The 17,371-nt window shown below is 35.2% G+C and overlaps 1 protein-coding gene across 2 annotated transcripts in view; it reads left to right on the plus strand.

Moving 5' to 3' along the window:
* The window catches only part of LOC109868645 (spindlin-Z-like), a 38,227-nt gene extending 21,021 nt beyond the window's left edge, over positions 1-17,206 (plus strand). For both annotated transcript variants that reach the window (XM_031802989.1, XM_020458350.2), the window contains 4 exons: positions 9,320-9,365; positions 10,850-11,103; positions 11,356-11,589; positions 11,954-17,206. In XM_031802989.1, coding sequence (XP_031658849.1) covers positions 9,320-9,365; positions 10,850-11,103; positions 11,356-11,589; positions 11,954-12,153 — 734 coding nt within the window. In that variant the 3' untranslated portion in view covers positions 12,154-17,206. The remainder of the gene's footprint in view (positions 1-9,319; positions 9,366-10,849; positions 11,104-11,355; positions 11,590-11,953) is intronic.
* The last annotated feature ends 165 nt before the right edge of the window (positions 17,207-17,371 follow it).

The following is a 17,371-nucleotide window of genomic DNA, read 5'->3' on the forward strand; positions in this document are numbered from 1 at the left end:
TTTAGATATACTAGTGTTTTATTATTATTTAGATATACTAGTGGTTTATTATTATTTAGATATACTAGTGGTTTATTATTATTAGATATACTAGTGTTATTATTATTTAGATATACTAGTGTTTTATTATTATTTAGATATACTAGTGTTTTATTATTATTTAGATACTAGTGTTTTATTATTATTTAGATATACTAGTGTTTTATTATTATTTAATATACTAGTGTTTATTATATATTTAGATATACTAGTGTTTTATTATTATTTTAGATATACTAGTGTTTTATTATTATTTAGATATACTAGTGTTTTATTATTTAGATATACTAGTGTTTTATTAGTATTAGATATACTAGTGTTATTATTATTTAGATATACTAGTGTTTATTATTATTTATATACTAGTGTTTTATTATTATTTAGATATACTAGTGTTTATTATTATTAGATATACTAGTGTTTATTATTATTTAGATATACTAGTGTGTTATTTAGATAGACTAGTGTTTTATTATTATTTAGATATACTAGTGTTTTATTATTATTTAGATATACTAGTGTTTTATTATTATTTAGATATACTAGTGGTTTATTATTATTTAGATATACTAGTGTTTTATTATTATTTAGATGTACTAGTGTTTTATTATTATTTAGATATACTAGTGTTTTATTATTATTTAGATATACTAGTGGTTTATTATTATTTAGATATACTAGTGGTTTATTATTATTTAGATATACTAGTGTTTTATTATTTAGATATACTAGTGTTTTATTATTATTTAGATATACTAGTGTTTTATTATTATTTAGATTACTAGTGTTTTATTATTATTTAGATATACTAGTGTTTTATTATTATTTAGAATACTAGTGTTTTATTATTATTTAGATATACTAGTGTTTTATTATTATTTAGATATACTAGTGGTTTATTATTATTTAGATAGTACTAGTGGTTATTATATTTAGATATACTAGTGTTTATTTATTTAGATATACTAGTGGTTTTATGATTATTTAGATATACTAGTGTTTTATTATTATTTAGAATATACTAGTGTTTTTATTATTATTTAGATATACTAGTGTTTTATTATTATTTAGATATACTAGTGTTTTATTATTATTTAGAATACTAGTGTTTTATATTATTTAGATATACTATGTTTTATTATTATTTAGATATACTAGTGTTTTATTATTATTTAGATATACTAGTGGTTTATTATTATTTAGATATACTAGTGGTTATTATTATTTAGATATACTAGTGGTTTATTATTATTTAGATATACTAGTGGTTTATTATTATTTAGATATACTAGTGGTTTATTATATTTAGATATACTAGTGGTTTTATTATTTAGATATACTAGTGGTTTATTATTATTTAGATATACTAGTGGTTTATTATTATTTAGATATACTAGTGGTTTATTATTATTTAGATATACTAGTGTTTTATTATTATTTAGATATACTAGTGTTTTATTATTATTTAGATATACTAGTGTTTTATTATTATTTAGATATACTAGTGTTTTATTATTATTTAGATATACTAGTGTTTTATTAGTATTTAGATATACTAGTGTTTTATTATTATTTAGATATACTAGTGTTTTATTATTATTTAGATATACTAGTGTTTATTATTATTTAGATATACTAGTGTTTTATTATTATTTAGATATACTAGTGTTTTAATTATTATTTAGATATACTAGTGTTTTATTATTATTTAGATATACTAGTGTTTTATTATTATTTAGATTACTAGTGTTTTATTATTATTTAGATATACTAGTGTTTTATTATTATTTAGATATACTAGTGTTTTATATTATTTAGATATACTAGTGTTTTATTATTATTTAGATATACTAGTGTTTTATTATTATTTAGATATACTAGTGTTTTATTATTATTAGATATACTAGTGTTTTATTATTATTTAGAATACTAGTGTTTTATTATATTTAGATATACTAGTGTTTTATTATTATTTAGATATACTAGTGTTTTATTTAGATATACTAGTGTTTTATTATTTAGATATACTAGTGTTTTATTATTATTTAGATATACTAGTGTTTTATTATTATTTAGATATACTAGTGGTTTATTATTATTTAGATGTACTAGTGGTTTATTATTATTTAGATGTACTAGTGTTTTATTATTATTTAGATATACTAGTGTTTTATTATTATTTAGATATACTAGTGGTTTATTATTATTTAGATATACTAGTGGTTTATTATTATTTAGATATACTAGTGTTTTATTATTATTTAGATATACTAGTGTTTTATTATTATTTAGATATACTAGTGTTTTATTATTATTTAGATATACTAGTGTTTTATTATTATTTAGATATACTAGTGGTTTATTATTATTTAGATATACTAGTGGTTTATTATTATTTAGATATACTAGTGGTTTATATTATTTAGATATACTAGTGGTTTATTATTATTTAGATATACTAGTGGTTTATTATTATTAGATATACTAGTGGTTTATTATTATTTAGATATACTAGTGGTTTATTATTATTTAGATATACTAGTGGTTTATTATTATTTAGATATACTAGTGGTTTATAATTAGATATACTAGTGGTTTTTATTATTTAGATATACTAGTGGTTTATTATTATTTAGATATACTAGTGGTTTATTATTATTTAGATATACTAGTGGTTTATTATTATTTAGATATACTAGTGGTTTATTATTATTAGATATACTAGTGGTTTAATTATTATTTAGATATACTAGTGGTTTATTATTATTTAGTATACTAGTGGTTTATATATTTAGATATACTAGTGGTTATTATTATTTAGATATACTAGTGGTTTATTATTATTTAGATATACTAGTGGTTTATTATTATTTAGATATACTAGTGGTTTATTATTATTTAGATATACTAGTGTTTTATTATTATTTAGATATACTAGTGTTTTATTATTATTTAGATATACTAGTGTTTTATTATTATTTAGATATACTAGTGGTTTATTATTATTTAGATATACTAGTGGTTTATTATTATTTAGATATACTAGTGTTTATTATTATTTAGATATACTAGTGGTTTATTATTATTTAGATATACTAGTGGTTTATTATTATTTAGATATACTAGTGGTTTATTATTATTTAGATATACTAGTGGTTTTATTATTATTTAGATATACTAGTGTTTTATTATTATTTAGATATACTAGTGTTTTATTATTATTTAGATATACTAGTGTTTTATTATTATTTAGATATACTAGTGGTTTATTATTATTTAGATATACTAGTGTTTTATTATTATTTAGATATACTAGTGTTTTATTATTATTTAGATATACTAGTGTTTTATTATTATTTAGATATACTAGTGTTTTATTATTATTTAGATATACTAGTGGTTTATTATTATTTAGATATACTAGTGGTTTATTATTATTTAGATATACTAGTGTTTTATTATTATTTAGATATACTAGTGTTTTATTATTATTTAGATATACTAGTGTTTTATTATTATTTAGATATACTAGTGTTTTATTATTATTTAGATATACTAGTGGTTTATTATTATTTAGATATACTAGTGGTTTATTATTATTTAGATATACTAGTGGTTTATTATTATTTAGATATACTAGTGGTTTATTATTATTTAGATATACTAGTGGTTTATTATTATTTAGATATACTAGTGTTTTATTATTATTTAGATATACTAGTGTTTTATTATTATTTAGATATACTAGTGTTTTATTATTATTTAGATATACTAGTGTTTTATTATTATTTAGATATACTAGTGTTTTATTATTATTTAGATATACTAGTGTTTTATTATTATTTAGATATACTAGTGTTTATTATTATTTAGATATACTAGTGTTTTATTATTATTTAGATATACTAGTGTTTTATTATTATTTAGATATACTAGTGTTTTATTATTATTTAGATATACTAGTGTTTTATTATTATTTAGATATACTAGTGTTTTATTATTATTTAGATATACTAGTGTTTTATTATTATTTAGATATACTAGTGTTTTATTATTATTTAGATATACTAGTGTTTTATTATATTTAGATATACTAGTGGTTTATTATTATTTAGATATACTAGTGGTTTATTATTATTTAGATATACTAGTGGTTTATTATTATTTAGATATACTAGTGGTTTATTATTATTTAGATATACTAGTGGTTTATTATTATTTAGATATACTAGTGGTTTATTATTATTTAGATATACTAGTGGTTTATTATTATTATTTAGATATACTAGTGGTTTATTATTATTATTTAGATATACTAGTGTTTTATTATTATTTAGATATACTAGTGGTTTATTATTATTTAGATATACTAGTGGTTTATTATTATTTAGATATACTAGTGTTTTATTTTTTATGTATTTTCTTAAAAATGTTAGAATTTTTCTTCCACTTTGACAGAGTATTTTGTGTAGATCAAAACAATTACAGCTAAATACATTTTAATCCCACTTTAACACAAACTGTGGAAAAAGTCCATGGGTGACGCAGCAGTCAGGATTTGCGCTAGCCACACTGTTTTTTTACAAACACAGTTCTTACAAAGTTATGTCCTGAATGTGACCAGTTTATTTTGGGATGCAGTAGCGACAGCATACACAATCATCCAAACCGGAAAATGTAGGCTACATTAGTGGATGTCAATTTAAGGCAGCCCTAACACCTCTCCGATTCAGAGGGGTTGGGTTAAATGCGGAAGACACATTTCAAGGCATGCAGTTGTACAACTGACTAAGTATGACACAAGTAATTCTTCCAACAATTATTTACAGACAGATTATTTATTTTATAATGAATTCACTGTATCACAATTCCAATGGGTCAGAAGTGTACATACACTATGTTGACTGGGAATTTAAACAGCTTGGAAAATATAGAAAATGATGTCATTGCTTTAGAAGCTTCTGATAGGCTAATCGACATCATGTGAGTCAATTGGAGATGTACCTGTGGATGTATTTCAAGGCCTACCTTCAAACTCAGTGCCTCTTCTTGACATCATGGGAAAATCAAAAGAAATCAGCAAAGACTTCAGAAAAGAAATTGTAGATCTCCACTAGTCCGGTTCATCCTTGGGATCAATTTCCAAACGCCTGAAGGTACCACGTTCATCTGTACAAACAATAGTACGCAAGAATAAACACCATGGGACCACGCAGCCGTCATACCGCTCAGGAAGGAGACGCATTCTGTCTCCTAGAGATGAACGCACTTTGGTGTGAAAAGTGCAAATCAATCCCAGAACAACGGCAAAGGACCTTGTGAAGATGCTGGAGGACACAGGTACAAAAGTATCTATATCCACAGTAAAGCGAGTCCTATATCGACATAACCTGAAAGGCTGCTCAGCAAGGAAGAAGCCACTGCTTCAAAACCACCATAAAAAGGCTAGACTATGGTTTGAAACTGCACATGGGGACAAACACTTTTTGGAGAAATGTCCTCTGGTCTGATGAAATAGAACTGTTTGGCCATAATGACCATTGTTAAGATTGAAGGAAAAAGAGGGAGGCTTGCAAGCCGAAGAGCACCATCCAACCGTGAAGCACGGGTGTGGCAGCATCATGTTGTGGGGGTGCTTTGCTGCAAGACGGACTGGTCCACTTCACAAAATAGATGGCATCATGCGGTAGGAAAATTATGTGGATTATGTAGATATATTAAAGCAACATCTCAAGACATTAAAGCTTGTAAGTTAAAGCTTGGTCGCAAATGTGTCTTCCAAATGGACAATGACCCCAAGCATACTTCCAAAGTTGTGGCAAAATGGCTTAAGGGCAACAAAGTCAAGGTGTTGGAGTGGCCATCACAAAGCCCTGACCTCAATCGTATCAAAAATGTGTGGGCGGAACTGAAAACGCCTTGTGCGAGCAAGCAGGGGTACAAATCTGACTCAGTTACTCCAGCTGTGTCAGGTGGAATGGGCCATAATTCACCCAACTTATTGTGGGAAGCTTGTGGAAGGCTACCCAAAACGTTTGACCCAAGTTAAACAATTTTAAGGGCAATGCTACCAAATACTAATTGAGTGTATCACATTCTTAAAATAAAGTGGTGATCCTAACTGAATTAAGACAGGGAATTTTTACTTGGATTAAATGTCAGGAATTGTGAAAAACTAAGTAAATGTAGGTGTATGTAAACTTCCGACTTCAACTGTACATAATGTATGCTACAGTAGAAACAACACGAATTACAGAAAATAAGGCACTTACTTTGAAAGGAACGCACACATGTCCAGTTATTATTCGTAAGGAAAATAACAAGTAAGGCATTGCGAGCGCCAGCCAGAAAATGTTCCAATTCGTACAAAACTGCAAATGTCTGCATACTTGATCTGCAGAAGCATTGGTGAAGTGCTTGGGCTGTCCTTGAAGAGGCTCAGTATAGCCTCAAACATAAATTGTCCGCAACACTGAAATGAGCTACTTCAATGTGAATTAATGAGGTGGAACACACCTCAATTCAAACTGTTGCTATTAAAAAAACATTGACAAGTTGAAACATATAGATAATTAACATTAAACATAGCCTATAGCCAATTAACAGGCAGCGCGTGTACACTGTCCTGTTGCGTCACAAGCGCATTTTGGGGCGACCTTTATATATTTAGAACTCACATGTGAAAAGGTTTTAAACATTTGATTTTTGTTTGGTACATTTTGTCATCTCAACCAATGCCATGTAGTAAAATGATAATGTAGTTTTCATTATACTTACTTTGAAACACGCATTCAAAGATGGTTGAAAACCAGGAGGTGAACATTAGCAAAACCGAAACTTATTTACCACAATTTGTTTGTACTAGTTGTGTATAAAATTGGGAAAATATAAGGTTGTAACACGTTGTTGACTTCTAAAACATAATTAAATTACTAATATATTTTTGTTTGGCAATTTTAGGAACTCTTTAAAAATATGAACTACCGTGCGGTTAGTTGCCCATTTAAAGGAATGCTAAACTCAGCAAAAAAATTATCTTTCTCTCACTGTCAACTGCACTTATTTTCAGCAAACTTAACATGTGTAAATATTTGTATGAACATAAAAAGATTCAACAACTGAGACATAAACTGAACAAGTTCTACAGACATGCGTCTAACAGAAATGGAATAATATGTCCCTGAACAACGGGGAGGTTTAAAATAAAATCATAAGTAACCGTCAGTATCTGGTGTGGCCACCAGCTGCTGCATTAAGTACTGCAGTGCATCTCCTCCTCGTGGACTGCACCAGATTTGCCAATTCTTGCTGTGAGATTACCCCACTCTTCCACCAAGGCACCTGCAAGTTCCCGGGCATTTCTGGGGGGAATGGCCCTAGCCCTCACCCTCCGATCCAACAGATCCCAGACGTGCTTAATGGGATAGAGATCCGGGCTCTTCGCTGGCCATGGCAGAACACTGACAACCGACTTACCAAAACTATAGTTTGTTAACAAGAAATTTATGGACTGGTTGAAAAACTAGTTTTAATGACTCCAACCTAAGTGTATGTAAACTTCTGATTTCAACTGTAATTAGATTGGTAAAAACGGAAGTCAGTGGTTGTATAATTGATTCATTAATGCATACATGACTGTCTCTGAAAAAAGATGAACATCAAAATGTCAAATGTAATTATACCTCAAAAGATCTGTCTGGGTCAAGTACCATTCTGTCACTTTGGCGTTTTTGTTGTTGCTGTGGTATCGTTTTGGTATCGAGTGTTGTGATGGTATTGAGTGTCATGATACTTAACCTGGTATCAAAGTCAAACTTCTGCTATCTCTAGATCGTTCCACTCTAAGCCGGTTCTCTTTGTATCTGCCTCAAGCTCCCAACTCCAGGTGTTTCCCGACTCCCTTCTTTCTTCTGCTATCTCTAGATCGTTCCACTCTAAGCCGGTTCTCTTTGTATCTGCCTCAAGCTCCCACCTCCAGGTGTTTCCCGACTCCCTTCTTTCTTCTGCTATCTCTAGATCGTTCCACTCTAAGCCGGTTCTCTTTGTATCTGCCTCAAGCTCCCACCTCCAGGTGTTTCCCGATCTATCTCTAGATCGTTCCTAACACCTGGGTCCAGAAACAGGTGGACACCCTTCTTTCCTTTTGCCAGCCTTGTGAGTTCCAGGATCCAGCTTGCCTGGTGATGTTGGAAACACCTGGACACCCTTCTTTCCTTTTGCCAGCCTTGTGAGTTCCAGGATCCAGCTTGCCTGGTGATGTTGGAAACACCTGGACACCCTTCTTTCCTTTTGCCAGCCTTGTGAGTTCCAGGATCCAGCTTGCCTGGTGATGTTGGAAACACCTGGACTCCCTTCTTTCCTTTTGCCAGCCTTGTGAGTTCCAGGATCCAGCTTGCCTGGTGATGTTGGAAACACCTGGACACCCTTCTTTCCTTTTGCCAGCCTTGTGAGTTCCAGGATCCAGCTTGCCTGGTGATGTTGGAAACACCTGGACACCCTTCTTTCCTTTTGCCAGCCTTGTGAGTTCCAGGATCCAGCTTGCCTGGTGATGTTGGAAACACCTGGACACCCTTCTTTCCTTTTGCCAGCCTTGTGAGTTCCAGGATCCAGCTTGCCTGGTGATGTTGGAAACACCTGGACACCCTTCTTTCCTTTTGCCAGCCTTGTGAGTTCCAGGATCCAGCTTGCCTGGTGATGTTGGAAACACCTGGACAGCCTTCTTTCCTTTTGCCAGCCTTGTGAGTTCCAGGATCCAGCTTGCCTGGTGATGTTGGAAACACCTGGACAGCCTTCTTTCCTTTTGCCAGCCTTGTGGGTTCCAGGATCCAGCTTGCCTGGTGATGTTGGAAACACCTGGACACCCTTCTTTCCTTTTGCCAGCCTTGTGAGTTCCAGGATCCAGCTTGCCTGGTGATGTTGGAAACACCTGGACAGCCTTCTTTCCTTTTGCCAGCCTTGTGAGTTCCAGGATCCAGCTTGCCTGGTGATGTTGGAAACACCTGGACACCCTTTTATAGTGCACTACTTTTGTTTCCTTAATAATGCACTTCTTTGGACCAGGGCCCATAGAGGCTTTGATCAAACATAGTACTCGGTAGGCCTATAATAGGGAATAGGGTGCCATTTGAAGGGGACAGACTTTGTGGTTTGCTTTTGTTATCTTCAGATAATATTCAGGTACATTTAGCCTACTTATAAGAGTAGAGTAGCCTAGCTACTTAATAGATTTACTACATTAATTTGCATTAGAATAATATTTTTAAATGTTTTTGTTTTTAAGGGCACTCAGGTGTTTCTGCAAATATGAAGAAAAAGAACTCCCACAAGTAAGCCAGGAATCCTCTACTTACCTTAGCTATTATGTGCCTGCTGAAGCGAATACTGGGCTAGTATCAGCTGTGCAGTGACACACTGCCATGGTATGGTCAGTACTATATTCACACTTCAAAGTACACAGTCTTTACGGGTCTCATATAGACAGATCCAGGGAATGAAAGCAGATCAGAGTACACACTTGACTATTATATTGCCATGGGCTACAATGCATTTTGGAAAGTATTCAAACGCCTTGACTTTTTCCACATTGTTACCTTACAGTCTTATTCAAAAGTCCTTATAAATCTACGCACCATACCCCATTATGACAAAGCAAATAAAGGTGTGTAATTTTTGCAAATGTATTAAAAATAAAACAAGAAATAACTTATTTACAAAAGTATTCAGACTCGAAATTGAGCTCAGGTGCATCCTGTTTCCATTGGTCATCCTTGAGATGTTTCTACAACTTGATTGGAGTCCACTTGTGGTAAATTCAATTGATTGGGCATGATTTGGAAAGGCGCATACCTGCCTATATAAGGTCCCACAGTTGACAGTGCATGTCAGTGCAAAAACAAAGCCATGAAGGTCTTTCAGACCATGAGAAACAAGATTCTCTGGTCTGATGAAACCAAGATTGAACTCTTTGGCCTGAATGCCAAGCGTCACGTCTGGAGGTAACCTGGCAGCATCCCTACAGTGAAGCATGGTGATGGCAGCATCATGCTATAGGGATGTTTTTCAGCGGCAGGGACTGAGACTAGTCAGGTTCGAGGGAAAGATGAACTGAGCAAAGTACAGAGAGATCCTTGATGAAAACCTGTTCCAGAGCGCTCAGTACCTCAGACTGGGGGCGAAGGTTCACCTTCCAACGGGAATACCAAGACAACGCAGTAGTGGCTTCAGGACAAGTCTCTGAATGCCCTTGAGTGGCCCAGCCAGAGCCTGGACTTGAACCCGATCAAACATCTCTGGAGGGACCTGAAAATAGCTGTGCAGTGACTCTCCCCATCCAATCTGACAGAGCTTGAGAGGATCTGCAGAGAAGAATGGGAGAAACTCCCCAAATACAGGTGTGCCAAGCTTGTAGCGTCATACCCAGACTCAAAGTTGTAATCAATGCCAAAGGTACTCAGTACTGAGTAAAGGGTCTGAATACTTATGGAAATGTGATATTTCAGTTTTTGCTTTGTCATATGTGGTATTGTGTGTAGATTGATGAGAGGAAAAAACGTGTACATCAATTTTAGAATGAGGTTGTAACGTAACAATGTGGATAAAGTCAAGGAGTCTGAATACTTTCCAAATGCACTGTATATATTTAATCAATTCAATATTTTAGTCTATTTGATGTACTATAAAATTGATCTAGTTAGATTAGCAGCTAATGTAAGGGACTGACAGCCATCAGGTTTTCACCCTTTTCATTGGCTAAGTGGATGTTTGTTCCCCAAATTCCCCTTTTTCATAAGTTATCTGAAACATCGTTCAGGAAACAAAAGAACAGCCCCAACAAGGCAGTGTCGTCGGCGCCGCGGCGGAACATCGTGGGCTGTCGTATCCAGCACATCTGGAAGGAGGGGAGCGCTACATCTCAGTCGCAGTGGAAAGGCACGGTGCTGGACCAGGTGCCCGTCAACCCCTCGCTCTACCTCATCAAGTACGACGGCTTCGACTGTGTCTATGGACTGGAGCTGCATAAAGATGAGAGGGTACAGGGCCTCGAGGTGCTCCCTGACCGTCAATGTAAGACCTTGGTCTATGTATACATATTGTTTATATTGATTGTCATTTGGTATTGATTGATTAACGCAAAGTCGCAGACAAGTTTCTGTTTGTGCTCTAATGGTGTCACATCGTTCATGATGCTCCTCAAATGTTAATAATATGAATTGTGAGTTTGATCGTTGATATTCACGAGTTATTAAGTCTTCCAATATATACGTTAAACGTGGCAAATAACCTTGAAACTAGATATTACCATGTACTCTGTTGCAGCCTCTACGCGCATCAGCGACGTCAACCTGGCTGACACGATGATAGGGAAGGCAGTGGAGCACATGTTTGAGACGGAGGACGGAACTAAAGACGAGTGGAGGGGCATGGTTCTGGCCCGGGCACCCATCATGAATACCTGGTTCTTTATCACCTACGAGAAAGACCCCGTCCTGTACATGTACCAGCTCCTAGACGACTACAAGGAGGGAGACCTGAGGATCATGCCTGACTCAAGTTAGTCCTGTCCTTAGAGTTAGGCTGCACTTCAAAATGACAATAGACCACTCTCTCTTGATTGTAAAGACTGCTTAAAGCTAAGATGTGTGTACGAGTTTATGAACATTTTATAAGCATGCATGAGCCTTTATAATGTCTATACTCGCCTGATGATGGGTGGGTTGCTTGTCATGATGATATCAGGCTACTCTCTCTTCATGATAAAAGCGTTGTGTTCTTCATTGTCCAGGTCTCTCTTGTAAAAGAGAGGAACCAGGTTGAATAAATAGATAGGTGAACATGTTTGAGTTTCCAATGATTTCCCATGAATGAGTTACATATGGCAAATGAACTTAAACTTGTGTTGTTGTTTGTCTCTTAGATGACTCTACGCCGGCGGAGCGGGAGCCGGGGGAGGTGGTGGACAGTCTGGTGGGGAAACAGGTTGAGTACGCTAAAGAGGACGGCTCCAAACGAACTGGCATGGTCATCCACCAGGTGGAGGCCAAACCCTCCGTCTACTTCATCAAGTTCGACGATGACTTCCACATCTACGTCTACGACCTGGTCAAGACCTCCTAAGGGCCACCTTTGACCTCTGACCCCCTTTTCACACTACTGAGCCGAATCGAGCAGTGATGGTCTGTTTACGTGTCTATTCGCCATTGCTGAAAAGGACTATGTGGGGGGAAAATATTTCATAGCGAGCCAGTATAGCCTGGTTCGGGTCAGCACGGTAGTGTGAAAAGGCTACTAGGTCGCTGGGCCCAGAGGACAGGAGGCCTGTCTGGGGAGTTAACGATGGATGCGGAGGTTGTGGGGAAACTCTACCATGCAGGAAAGACGATCAACCACCACCATCACCACATGGAACCTTATCTTATCCACCAATTTTCCCAAAATATCTCTTCAACGTTTCGTGCAAATGCTTCTTTGAGATGTGACAGACAGACAGCTGGATTGGATATTTCACTGAAGCCTTTGGATTTCTACTCATGAAACATCTCTGATAGCTCTAGTCAGAGAAGGAAAAATGGGGCACTGTGCATCTGAATTAGCTGCCACAATTTGTTTCGTCCACTGTCTATCCCCTGTAGTTGAGTGATCCTATGGATACATCCCATCAATCTCTAAGGGAAGGGACAGGGACAAGATATCAAGCCTTATATTTGCACACTGCATATAAAGTTGGTTGGCATCTCATTCAATGTTTTTCAGTGATTTGATGACCAAGCCAGTCATAGCAATGTATCTCCTATATATGTGTGAGTGTATGAGCTCTTGTGTTCATTTCTTTTTGTACATGCAGTTCTGGAGTCCCCATATCTTAGTGGTCAGTAACTACAGTACTTGGGTTTGTTTCAGTCTCGTAGAATCATTCAAACCCTGACTATGATTACATTTGTTTCTTTGTGATGTTGAAAGATATGCAACAACATATGCAGTGAGCAAAGAAATGTGTGGAAGTTACGAGAGGGAGGTGACCAGTGTTTTAAAAGGAGGCTTTGGGATTTTTGGCAATGAGGCCCCTCATTTACTTCCCCAGAGTCAGATGAAGTCGTGGATACAATGTGTATGTCTCTGCGTGCAGTTTGAAGGAAGTTGCTAACTAGCGCTAATGCTATCGCTAACTAGCGTTAGCATAATGACTGAACGTCGTTGCCAAAATCCCAAGGTATCCCTTTGATTCAAACGTTTTATTTTTTTTCCAAAAACTTGTTTACTTTATACTGTATTTAATGTATATTCATAGAAAATAATAGTTTGATACAGATTTAGTTCTATCACAGCACTAATTCCAAAAAATCTTCTTACATAGAGGATTTAAGAGCACTTGTTTGTTTCAGTTTTTTTTGTCTGAAAGGACAATTATATTTTGATCATCTCAACAACACTATTCAAAAATGGTTAACCAGTGAGAGCGTTAATCTGTTGTCCTGAGAAAGATTTTGTTTAATATGCCTTGCCAAATCCCTCGACACTTATAATTCATTATTCATTCATAACAACAGCAATAATTATTCAGATAATAATTGTTTATTGTTGTTCCTGTATTCATATGTTTACAACAGTTTGTTTTGTTGGGAAAATCTATTTTCATAACTTTTTTACTTAATCATCACATTCTTCTTGACCTCTGTGTTCAACACACTTTCTGTTTAATTGTTATAGTAACATTTTAGTAAACTTTTTTCTCTTGCCTTTTAAAAGCTGAAGACGGTATGGTAAAAGCACTGCAAAGTAAGACGATTATTTAGAAGTGAGAATTCCATACCAGCTCCTGAAAAGTGTTCTAAATTCAGCAGTAACAGTACTAGAGTGATTTTGAAAACATTTTCACACAACTGTTAATACACAAGAATGATTCAAAACGTTAAATGCAACACCCACTTTATGGAGTGCATGAAATATTATACATGAGGAAAAGGTTACTCGCCCTGAAAGAGATTTTTATTTGCTGTGTGTGTGTGTAACCAAACTACATGTTCCACCAGATTACCTCTTAGTATGCTCCTTTAGGGACGTTACCCCTGTTGTCAGAGAAACAGTGGGCAACTAAGTGGTCTAGAACCTCTAAGATACAGATGTTAGTTAATTAGTTAGTAACGTAAACGTTCCATGTGACTGTAACTCCCAACACTCCACCCTTTACTGCTTTCTCCATGCCCTCCATGACACTGAAGCAGTGTATGTTCAGATGCAGTCTCCGAAGAGGGGTAGTACTGTCCTTTACAGTATTCTGCGTAGTAACAGAACAGATGAGCTGTTGTGACTGATTTTGAGATGAAGTCCCTCTGTTAGAGGAGTAGCTAATGCTTACTCTAGGTTATACACAAACTATGACTGAATGGTAGCTTTAGGGATGGATAGAACAACATGAGAGTATGTATATCGGTTATAATAAAGATTATAATTTTAAGACCGCATACAGCATAAAGCCCCTTTATACCAGAAAAGCTACACACAAGTAAATATCTTCTATTAACCTGTTGTATTCCAAGCCGCAAACTGATTTGTGTTTTATGCAAGATGTTTCCTTCAGAAAACAATTGAAAGGGTTTGATGAATTGGCCTTTCACACTTGCGTACTGTAGTGTTGTACTGTGTTTGATGTCAGTTCATTGTGGGATAGAAAAAAAATACCATTTGTTTTGCATGAGTAGCGAAAACAGAACTGTAAGTGGTAGTTAGTGTGAAAAGTGAGATGCATGTGTGTATCTCTCATTTTTTAAAAGTTTTTCTATGTTCAATGTGTTTCTTATTGTGGCATTCCCTTTCATTCCCTTTTCTTTGCATTTCTAAAGAAAAACAGTCATTTTTCAAGAGTATTTTTTACCCTGCTGTATGTGTTGTATGTGGTGACAACAGAATGGCCACAGGGTGGTGGTGTTACACAGTATTTGAGGGATTATGTCTTTCACATACAAAACTGATGTTGTCCACAATAATTATTTATATGTATCTCTTTTGAGTGCCACAAGGAAAATATGAACTCAAAGAAAAAGGCCTTATGAAATTGGTAGGGGTGGGGAAATGTTTATATATAAATATAGTATCTATATATATGGTGTGTAAGTGTATGCATGTGTGTGGATGTATAAGGTAGGTAGCACATCTTAGTTACATATCCAAGGAATAAATTATGTACATAGACATTTTTTTGAAAAATACACTACAAAAGTATGTGGACACCCCTTCAAATTAGTGGATTCAGCTATTTAATCCACACAGGTTGCTGACAGGTGTATAGAATAGAGCCCAAAGCAATGCAATCTCCATAGACAAACATTGGCAGTAGAATGGCCCATACTGAAGAGCTCAGTGACTTTAAATGTGTTACTACATTTCTAAGTCAGTTTGTCAAATTCTGGCCATGCAAGAGCTGCCCCGGTCAACTGTAAGTGCTGTTGTTGTGAATTGGAAACGTTTAGGAGCAACAACGGCTCAGCCGTGAAGTGGTAGGCCAGACAAGCTCACAGAGTGGGACTGCCGAGTGCTGATGCGCATAAAAAAACGTCTGTCCTCGGTTGCAACACTCACTACCAAGTTCCAAACTGCCTCTGGAAGCAAGGTCAACACAATAACTGTTTGTTAGAAGCTTCATGAAATGGATTTCCATGGCTGAGCAGCGTCACACAAGCCTAAGATAACCATGCGCAATGCCAAGCGTTGGCTGGAGTGGTGTAAAGCTTGCCGCCATTGGTCTCAGTGGAAACGCATTCTCTGTAGAAACTAATCACTCTTCACCATCTGGCAGTCTGACGGAGAAACCTGGCAACCTGGCAACGCAACCTGCCCGAATGCATAGTGCCAACTGTAAAGTTTGGTGGATGGGGAATAATGGTCATGGTTTGGGCTAGGCCCATTAGTTCCAGTAAAGGGACATCTTAATGGTACAGCATTCAATGACATTGTAGATGATGCTGTGCTTCCAACTTTGTGGCAACAGTTTGGGGAAGGCCCTTTCCTGTACCAGCATGGCAATGCCCCCGTGCACAAAGCGAGGTTCATACAGAAATGGTTTGTCGAGATCCGTGTGGAAGAACTTGACTGGCCTGCACAGAGCCCTGACCTCAACCCTAATGAACACCTTTGGGATGAATTGGAACGCCGACTACGACCGCACTAATGTTCTTGTGGCTGAATGGAAGCAAGTCCCTACAGCAATGCAACGTCTAGTGGAAAGCCTTCCCAGAAGAGTGGAGGCTGTTATAGGACCAACTTCATATTAATGCCCATGATTTTTGAATGAGATGTTCGATGAGCAGGTGTCCACATACTTTCTGGCATGTAGTGAATACACTGAACAAAAAATATAAACGCAACATGCAACAATTTAAAAGCTTTTACTGAGTTACTGTTCATGTAAGGAAACCAGTCAATATGAATACATTCATTAGGCCCTAATCTATGGATTTCACATGACTGGGTAGGGGCACAGCCATGGGAGGGCATAGGCCCACCAACTGGGGAGCCAGGGCCCAGCCAATCAGATTTTTTTTCCCCCACAAAGGGACTTTTTTTAGAGACAGAAATACTCCTCAGACGATCCGACAAGAACAAGCCTGATGTGGAGGTCCTGGGCTGGTGTGGTTACACATAGTCTGCGGTTGTGAGGCAGGTTGAATATACTGCCAAATTTTCTAAAAAGACAGTGGTAGAGCAATGGACATTACATTTTCTGGCAGCAGCTCTGGTGGACATACCTGCAGTTAGCTTACCAATTGCACGCCACCTTAAACTTGAGACATTTGTGGCATTGTGTTGTGTGACAAAACTGCACATTTTAGAGTGGACTTTTATTGTCCCCAGCACAAGGTGCACCTGTGTAATGATAATTCTGTTTAATCAGCTTCTTGAAATGCCACACCTGTCAGGTGGATGGATTAACTTGGCAAATGAGAAATGCTCAGTAACAGGGATGTAAACAAATTTGTGCACACAATTTTATAGGAATACGCTTTTTTGTGCGTATAGAACATTTCTGGGATCTTTTATTTCAGCTCATGAAACATGGGATCAACACTTTACATGTTGCGTTATATTTTTGTTCAATATATATAATTAGGGTTTTCATCTCTCAGTTACACTTAATTGTGTTTAAAAAAAATAAAAACGATATGATTTAAATGGCCCTTTTGGATGATGTTGCTCTTTAATAACTTTGTAAAATACAGTGCAATTGGATGGTTGCAGATACATGTAATGTATAGTTGATTCTTCATGTTCGTTGTTGTCTACTTGGCTTCTATTGACCGCATCATCTTTTATTGTTCTGAAGAATGTAGATAGTTAATTT

Source organism: Oncorhynchus kisutch, linkage group LG23, assembly GCF_002021735.2.
Source record: "Oncorhynchus kisutch isolate 150728-3 linkage group LG23, Okis_V2, whole genome shotgun sequence".
In the NCBI taxonomy this organism is placed as follows: domain Eukaryota; kingdom Metazoa; phylum Chordata; class Actinopteri; order Salmoniformes; family Salmonidae; genus Oncorhynchus; species Oncorhynchus kisutch.